Source organism: Miscanthus floridulus, chromosome 6, assembly GCF_019320115.1.
Source record: "Miscanthus floridulus cultivar M001 chromosome 6, ASM1932011v1, whole genome shotgun sequence".
NCBI classification, from domain to species: Eukaryota; Viridiplantae; Streptophyta; class Magnoliopsida; order Poales; family Poaceae; genus Miscanthus; species Miscanthus floridulus.
The window spans coordinates 101,415,070-101,424,418 of record NC_089585.1 but is presented as its reverse complement, the minus strand read 5'-3'; the positions used below and the strand labels follow the sequence as shown (position 1 = coordinate 101,424,418).

The following is a 9,349-nucleotide window of genomic DNA, read 5'->3' as shown; positions in this document are numbered from 1 at the left end:
TCATGCCCCTACGATGGAAATCGTTTCGGTTTTCAAAGGATGGACGACAAGGTTAAGGATGACTAGTTCTAAGTGTCGATTGGAGTTGGAGAGACACTTAGAGTAGTTTAGGACTTTGTTTTTCCTTTGGCCGTACTATGAAGGGGGGTATGAACGGGTAGCTTGACCTAGTTGAGTCTAGTGAGTTAGGTGTGGTGCACACTTGTTAAAACTAGCTCTAGGTAGCTCCTATGAATGCCTAAGATCCTTTGGAGCAAACTTCATTCACATATGTTCGGAAGAAGTTGAAAGTGAATGGAGGGTCAAATACTGACCGGACGCTGGCTCCGGTGCGACCGGACGCTGGCTGCAGGGTCCGGTCAGTTCATTTGACCGAGAAGATCAAGTCTGGTGTGACCGGACGCTGGGAGGTCATGTGACCGGACGCTGAGGGCCAGCGTCCGGTCAACTCCAGTAAGGGTCCAGACTTGGAAAAGTGTGACCGGACGCGTCCGGTCAGTATGACCGGACCCTGAGTATCCAGCGTCCGGTCGTTTACAGTAAGAATCCAAGAGCGACCGGATGCGTCCGGTCGGTACTGACCGGACCCTGACAGCGTCCGGTCATCACTTGAATGCTGGTTCGCGGGTTGAACTGACCGGAGCGTCCGGTCATCACGACCGGAGCGTCCGGTCATCCCGCAGAAGCTCATAACGGTTAGTTTTTCAGGCTGGCTTATAAATAGAAGCTCCACTCGTGAGTGGAGTATCCTTTGCTCATTCCAACAGCTGAGAAACACGTTTGTGAGTGCCAAGAAGAGCAAGATCCTAGTGAGGTGTTTGTGATTTGAGAATCCAAGAGAGTAGCCTCACTAGCAAATCAAGAGTAGCAAAGTATGCATCCATCTTCTCATTAGGCTTTGCGTGGTCAAGTGAGAGTTCGTGCTTGTTACTCTTGGTGATCGCCATCACCTAGACGGCTTGGTGGTGATTGGGAGTTTGGTGTTCACCCGGCGGAGCTTGTGGGTGACCCAACTCAAGTTGTGAGCGGTTTTGGGTGATTCGCCGCGACGGAGTGTCGAAGAATCAACCCGTAGAGAGCACTTGATCCTTGCGCGGATCAAGGGGGAGCTACACCCTTGCGCGGGTGCTCCAACGAGGACTAGTGGGGAGTGGCGACTCTCCGATACCTCGGCAAAACATCGCCGCGTTCCTTTCTCTCTCTACTTACTTTGAGCACTTACTTTGAGTATTTACTTTGAGCAATTTAATACTTGTTTTACATCCATAGAATTGCTTGCTAGAGTAAGTTTGGAACATAGGTTGAGAGGTTGTTGTGCATTAGTTTGATATAAACACTTTTCTAGGCACAAGGGGTTAATTGGGCTATCCGTAGGATTTGATTATTGCAAGAGAATTTAGAATTAGCCCAATTCACCCCCCCTCTTGGGCATCTTGATCCTTTCAAAAGGATCACAAAGTTTGACCATCTCTTGTGCTACTAATGTCTTCCTTTTCGGTGTTTGATTCCAAAGGGAGAGAATTTAGAGGACCAAAAGCAAGCTTTAATAAGTAGGACCAAAAGCTAGATTATTTACAAGTGATAATGGTCTACAAATGGTGTCTATAAGTGGTATTGGTCCAAGAAAGGGAGGACAACTACAGAAACTGGTCGGCAGAGCCGATTAGTCCCCAACTCCCAATAAGGAGTGGTCGGCCGAGCCGACCAGTCTCCAACCAAGGAGAGAATGGGGAGCAATAGATTATGCCTAACAATTCTTGTTAATCCCTAGCTGCCCTGCACAGGTAAGCAACTAGCTTACTAGCACATACACACTCACTCAATATGGCTAGAGATAGAAGAAGAGATTGAGAACAGCGCACACATACACTCAGCACAAGCACCAGCGTTGGCCAAAATCCTACCCTTTGGTTTGTGGCAACTGAAATAAGTATTCCATTGCCCTTTGGATGGAATATATACAACTCTAGCTATACCTCTACTAGGTACATAGTTGTTGGCCAACTACCTACTCTTGAGTACAAGAGTACACCAACTATCTACTCCTAAGGTACAGGGTGCACCAGCTACCTACTCCTAAGGTACAGAGTATACCAACTACTCCTAGTAGTATAAAGCTTACCTCAGCCCATTACCAAGACATGGTTGATGTAATAGCTACCAACTAATATACTAGAGGTGGTCTATTGCAATACTGCTACTACTATAGGAACTGATCGGTAGAGCTGATCAGTCCCCAACTCCCAACAGGGAGTGGTTGGCCGAGCCGACCAGTCTCCAACCAAGGAGAGAATGGGGATCAAAGATTATGTCTAACAATTTTCCCCTAATCCTGTTGCTAGCCCGATGCCTTGACCTCATCCATACCAATCATCTTCCTTAGCTCCATAAATCACAGGCGTCTGAGTGATTTGGTGAGGATCTCAGCGAGATGTCTACCAGTCTCGACAAACTCAATGACAATCTACCCTCCATCGATGCAGTCTCGGAGGAAGTGGAACTTGATGTCGATGTGCTTGCTCCGGTCATGGAGGACAGGGTTCTTAGCAAGGGCGATAGCAGGCTGGTTGTCCACCATCAGAGCTGGTGGGTGAGCTTCTTCGCCGGTCAGCTCGCCCAGCAGCCGACATAGCCAGACAGCCTGGCACGCTACCGTGGCCGCTGCGACGTACTCTACCTCACACGTCGATAGTGCCACGATCTTTTGCTTCAGCGACTGCCAAGCAATGGGGGCCACTCCAAAGAAGACGAGCACGCTAGAGGTGCTCTGTCGCCCATCAATATCGCCCGCCATGTCCGCATCGCTGAAAATAGTGAGCTCTGGCTCACCTTCCTTTGCCCTAGGGGGTGCCTCACTGAACACCGTGAGCCGCAACCCTCCCTTGCCGCCACTCTTGGGGAAGATGATCTCTTGATTGAGCATCCCCTTGACGTAGCGCAACAACCTTTTCACTACCGACCAGTGATCTTCGCGCAGGTCCTCCATGAAATGGCTGACATACCCAACCGCGAACGCAATGTCCGGTCGGGTATGAGTGAGGTAGCGTAACCCATCGATGATACTCCGATAGTGCATCGCATCCACCTTTACAGTCATGCTGTGCTTGCTTAGCTTCAGCCGTTCCTCCATCGGAGTCACGCACGGCTTGCACTCTGCCATGCCGCTGCGCTCCAGCAGCTTCTACGCGTAGGTGCGCTAACCCAGGGAGATGCTCTGCTTCCCCAGCCTCACCTCGATGCTGAGGTAGTAGGAGAGCATGCTGAGATCACTCATCTTGAAACGAGCCACCATCTCACGCTTGAAACCATTGATGTCCTCTGCCTGCGCTCTGGTGACGATTAAGTCATCCACGTACACGCCGACGATGAGCTCCTCCTTCCCCCATCGCTGCGTGTAGAGCGTGTTCTCTATAGCATAGCGAGTGGACCCAAGCTCACCCAAGGTGGCATTGAGCTTGGCGTTCCATGCCTGAGGGGCCTACCATAGCCTATAGAGCGCCTTGTGCAACTTGTGCACCATGTGCTCAGCGCCCTTGACGGTGACGCCTGGAGCTTGCTTGAGGAAGACCATCATTGTGAGCTCGCCATTGAGGAACATAGACTTGATGTTGAGGTGATGGACACGCCAATCCTTTGCTGCTGCCATAGCCAACAGGAAGCGAACGGACTCCATTCACGCCACTAGAACAAAGACTTCCTCAAGCAAGTCATGGGCGACGAGCCGAGCCTTGTACTTGACAATGGCACCACACTCGTCCCGCTTCACCTTGTAGACCCACTTCAAGCCGATCGGCCTGCAGCCCACCAGTGGATCTACTAGCTCCCATGTGCCATTGTCCTCGATGGCCTTCATCTCCTCCAACATGACCCATCGCCAATTGGCGTCATGTTCAGCCATTGCGAAAGTCGGTGGCTCCTCTGCACTAACAAGGAGCACCTATAGATCGTCGAGTAGCTAACTCGCTAGGCCTGTGGCCCCTGCATTGCCGATGATGTTGTCCAGCCTGTGAAACCGAACCTCCTCACCATCGTGGAAGGCATCCACGAACTCGCTAATGTCGCTCGGAGGGGAGGTGAACTTGATCGATGGTCCTCGGCTTCCCTGTTCTGCCGGAGTGATCGACATCGCTGTTGGACTGCTTGGCACCACTGCTAGAGTGGTTAGCATTGCTGCTGGACCACTCGGCACCATTGTTGGAGTGGCTGGATCCACTCCTAGAGCGATCGGCACCACTCCTGGAGTGGTCGACTCTACTACTGGAGCGCTCTGCACTGCTGCTGAAGTGCTTGGCACCCCCTCTGTAGTGCTCAGCACTCCTCCAAGAGTGCTCGGCTCTATTGCTAGAGTGGTCAGCACCTCCTCTCTAGCGTCTCCACCACTGTAGATGACCACGCGCTTGATGATGAAGGTGCTAGTGAAGCCGCCAGCTTCTCCCATGCCTAGACTATCCTAGTCCTAGGCCGCCTTCTCATTGAACACCACATCCATAGAGATCACCACCTTGCCTCTCTTGGGATCATAAAGCCAATAGGCCTTGCTGCCCTTCTCGTAGCCTAGGAGCACCATCGGCGTGCTCCTGTCTTCTAGCTTGCCGAGGTGAGGCTTGGTGTTCTTCACATGGTCGACATAGCCAAATGTCCTAAGGAAGGGCACATTCGGCTTGCATCCATGCCAAGCCTCAAATGGCGTCTTGCCCTTCAGGGCCTTGGTGGGTGCGCGGTTGAGGATAAACATCGCTGTGGTCACCGCCTCTTCCTAGAACTCTATCGGCATCTTCTTAGCTTTCATCATGGATCGAGCCATGCTGACCATCGTCTGGTTCCATCGCTCCACCATGCCATTCTATTGTGGCAAGTATGGCGCAGTGTGGTGTCGCACCATGCCCTGATCCGTGTAGTACGCAATGAATTCCACCGAAGTGAATTTGCTGCCGCGATCAGTCTGCAACACGTGCAGCTTCTTGCCGTTCTCTGCCTCCACGTGCGCCTTGAACTTCTTGATCACTTCTGCCACCTTGGTCTTGCTGGTCAGAAGCTACAGCCACATGTACCGGCTACAGTCATCCACTAGCAAGATGAAGTACTTGCGCCCGTCGGGCGTCGCTGACGTGATCGGCCTGCTAAGGTCACCATGGACCAGTTCGAGGGTCTCTACCATGCGGTACTTCGTCGTCTTCGAGAACGGCAGCCTTCTTTGCTTCCTAGCCAGGCAGCTATCACACAGCTCACCTGCGTGCTCGATGCGAGGCAGCCTAGTCACCATCTTCTCTAGCCGACCAAGAGCATCGAAGCTGAGATGTCCATACTGAGCATGCCATAGCCATGGCTCCTTTGTGTGCTGTGCAGCCAAGCAGATGGGCTGCTCCACCTTGAGGTCAAACAAGTATAGCCGATTATAGGACCTCTTCACCTTAGCAAGAAGCCACTGCTCTCGGTCCCTGATCCTGAGGACGTCGTCCTTGATCAGTCCCTCGCTGCCATGCTTATCTAGCTAGCCAATGTTGATGATGCTTGAATGCAGCTACGGAATATAATATACATCCGTTAGTGTGTGGTCCTCGCCGTTCTGACACCTGAAGATGATGGTGCCACGCCATTGGATCGCCACTGTTGAGCCATCATCGAACTTCACCGTGTCGGTCACATCATCGTCGAGCTCAGAGAAGGCTACCTTGGAGCCTATCATGTGGTTGCTGGCGCTAGAGTCCAGGTACCATAGCTGCTCCTGCTTGCCACCCACACGTTCGAGGTGGACTTAGGCGCACGGTTCGTCGAGGCTGATAGCTTTTAGAGCCTTCCTAGGCCCTTCCACCACCATTCCCTCTCCCTTCTCCTTAGCCTCAACATCATGTAGTGCACAGAACATCGCCAGCAGGAGAGTGGCCTCATCATCATCATTAGCCTACACCAGATGAGCCTCAGCCTTCTTCTCCTGCTTACGATTTGGGCACTCCTTTGCCCAATAGCCCATCTTCCCATAGCGTCGGCAGATGTTGGGGTCGACCTTCTTCTTCTTCGAATAAGCCTTGCCACGGCGCTTGCTATCGCCACCGTGGCTAGAGGAGGCTTCCTCTGACTTCTTCTCCTTCATCCGAGCAGCCCACTCCTTTTTTGTCAGCAGCAGCTTGCCACTGTCCATCGTTGCTATGGCCTACTCTATGCGCTCGTCCACCGCCCGCAAACGACTTGTCACATCCTTAATCGTGAGGGTGGATAGGTCTAGTATCGTTTCTATGGAGAGAGCAATCTGGATGTACTTCACCGGCACAGAGTGGAGATACTTGGAGATAGCCTCTTCTTCGTCGATGGTGACGCCATGACTCCTCAGCTTGCTAATGAGCATCTACAGGCGGAGGAAAAAGTCCTCCACTGATTCACCATCCTTGAACTTGAGGTTGGCGTACTCCTGCTTTAGCAGCTAGGCCATCGCCTTCTTTGCACGGTCGGAACCAACACGCATCACCGCAATGGCCTCCCATGCCTCCTTAGTAGAGCTCTTCACCCCCAACGGCTCCCTGTACTCCATTGGCACAACAGCGAGGATGGCTTCCAATGCTAACATGTTGTCTTCTTTGTTGTCGGTGCCCTTGTCAATGGCATTCCAGAGCCGTCGGGCTCTGAGCTTGACCTTTATGGTCACCTCCCATTCACCATAGTTGGTGCGAGTCAGCGTCGGCCAACTGGTGCCGTTGACCTTCCGCACCGTGCGTACAACGATCTCCTATCATGGCTGGGCAGCCATAGCAGCGCCGCTGCTATCGCCCATCTCCAAACCGTCCGTCATCGCCAGCGGTAGTCCGACGACGGTGCTTGTACGACTCTAATATCACTTGTTGATCCCTGGCTGCCCTGCACAGGTAAGCAACTAGCTTACCAGCGCACACACTCACTCACTATGGCTAGAGGTAGAAGAAGAGATTAAAAACAGCACGCACACATACTCAGCACAAGGACCAGCGTTGGCTAAAGCCCTGTCCTTTAGTTTGTGGCAACTAAACTAAGTATTCCATTGCCCTTTAGATGGAATATATACAACTCTAGCTGTACCTCTACTAGGTACAAAGTTGTTGGCCAACTACCTACTCCCGAGTACAAGAGTACACCAACTACCTACTCCTAAGGTATAGGGTACACCAACTACCTACTCCTAAGGTACAGAGTATACCAACTACTCCTAGCAGTACAAAGCTTACCTCAACCTACTACCAAGACATGGTTGATGTAATAGCTACCAACTAATATACTAGAGGTAGCCTATTGCAATATAGCTACAGCTACAGAAACTGATCAACAGAGCCGATCAGTCCCCAACTCCCAACAGGGAGTGGTCGATCGAGCCAACCAGTCTCCAACTAAGGAGAGAATGGGGAGCAGCAGATTATATCTAACATGAGCCACTTCTGTTCGGGGAAGACAGTCATGTGAAAGATTGGCTGTTGAAAGGATCAAGATGCCCAAGAAGGGGGGGGGGTGAATTGAGCTAATTCTAAAATTCTTTGTAATAATTAAACCTTACACTTAGCCCACTTCACCCCTTATGCCTAGAAGTGATTCTATTGATCTATCGCACAAAAGTTTAGCATCATAAGTTCTAATCCTACTCTAGCTTGGCAATTCTAAGAATGTAAAGACAAGAATTGAATTGCTCAAATATAAATGCTCAAAGTAAAGAGAGGAGAAAGAACGCGGCGATGTTTTGCCGAGATATCGGAAAGTCACCACTCCCCACTAGTCCTTATTGGAGCACCTGCGCAAGGGTGTAGCTCCCCCTTGATCCGCGCAAGGATCAAGTGCTCTCTATGGGCTGATTCTTTGACACTCTATCGTGGTAAATCGTCCACAACCGCTCACAACTTGAGTTGGGTCATCCACAAGCTCCGCCGAATGATCACCAAACTCACGATCACCACCAAGTCGTCTAGGTGATGGCAATCACTAAGAGTAATAAGCACGAACTCTCATTTGACTACAACAAGCCTAATGAGAAGGGTGGATATACACTTGCTACTCTCCTTGAACTAATGAGGCCTTAATCTTGAATTCTCAAATCTCAATCACCTCACTAGGCTCTTGCTCTCCAAAGCACTCTCAAGGGTGTTTCTTAGCTGATCAAATAGGCAAGAGACCTCCCTTGAATGAATAGAGGAAGTATTTATACCCCCTTATTCAAAACGAACCGTTAGGAGGTTGCGTCAGCATTCTGCGGGGTGACCGGACGCTCCGGTCAAGGTGACCGGACGCTCTAGTCAGTTCTCCCCGCCATAGAGCCATTAAGTTGTGATCGGAGTCTGACCTGCGTCTGGTCAGCACTGACCGGACGCGTCCGATCATGAAAACTGCTCTCTGGAACCTTACTGATGTTGCCCGGATGCTGGCACCCAGAGTCCAATCACTTTACTGTTCAGCGTCCGGTCAGTAACCGGAACCTGACCAGCGTCCGGTCAGCACTGACCGGACGTGTCTGATTAGGATTCTCCCTCTCTGGAACCGTACTGGAGTTGACCGGACTCTAGCAACTAGCGTCCGATCACTTTTCACTCAGCGTCCGGTCGCAACCAGATGACTTCTTCTTGAGCAAATGAACTGACCGGACTCTACTGCCAGCGTCCGGTCACAACCGGATCAGTGTCTGGTCACCATTTGACCCTCCATTCACTTCCAACTCGAAATCATATGTGAATGAAGTTCGCTCCATTTGATCTTAAGGCTACTTCGGAGCTACCTAGTGCTAGATTTGATAAGTGTGCACCACACCTAACCCACTAGACTCACCTAGGTCAAGCTACTAGTTTATACCCTCCTTAATAGTACGGCCAAAGAAAAAACAAAGTCCTAAACTACTCTAATTGTCTCTTAATCACCAAACGACACTTAGAAATTGTCTCTTCATCACCAAACGACACTTAGAACTAGACCATCCTTAACCTTGTCGTCCATCATTCGAAAACCGAAACGATTTCTATCGTAGGGGCATGACAACCATGATTGCCCAATCAATTGTCATTACCGTGACCTAACTTAATTGTCCCTGCAAAATACACGTTAGTCATATTAATATTGTATTGTCATTAATCACCGAAATCTAACTAGAGGCCTAGATGCTTTCAGCTGTGAAGATAGCACAGTCTTGACCAAAGTTTCTCTTCCCGACGTAACCTTGCTCCTATCTTGTCTATCAACGGTTGCACGTCAATCCTACGGACCTTTCGAATATGAAGGGGAAGTCCCAGATATTACCTGGGAATTTGCAAATTTTGCCTGGGAAATTTTGGAGGACTTGAGACACCGCCGCGTCGTCCAGTCTAATGGGGTAAATTTCCGTTTTTGAGATGTTGATTTTGAGGCCCCA

At 50.6% G+C, this 9,349-nt stretch overlaps 1 protein-coding gene across 1 annotated transcript; it reads right to left on the bottom strand.

The window, feature by feature from the left end:
• Positions 1-2,464: 2,464 nt before the first annotated feature.
• On the bottom strand, positions 2,465-3,160 carry LOC136460919 (secreted RxLR effector protein 161-like). Its single transcript, XM_066460444.1, has one exon. The coding sequence runs from the start codon at positions 3,158-3,160 to the stop codon at positions 2,465-2,467; it is 696 nt and encodes a 231-aa protein (XP_066316541.1).
• Between the last annotated feature and the right edge of the window lie 6,189 nt (positions 3,161-9,349).

Bases quoted from the DNA above. Each gene is read 5' to 3' on its own strand.
- LOC136460919 (XM_066460444.1), bottom strand. From the start codon at position 3,160: ATGGCAGAGTGCAAGCCGTGCGTGACTCCGATGGAGGAACGGCTGAAG.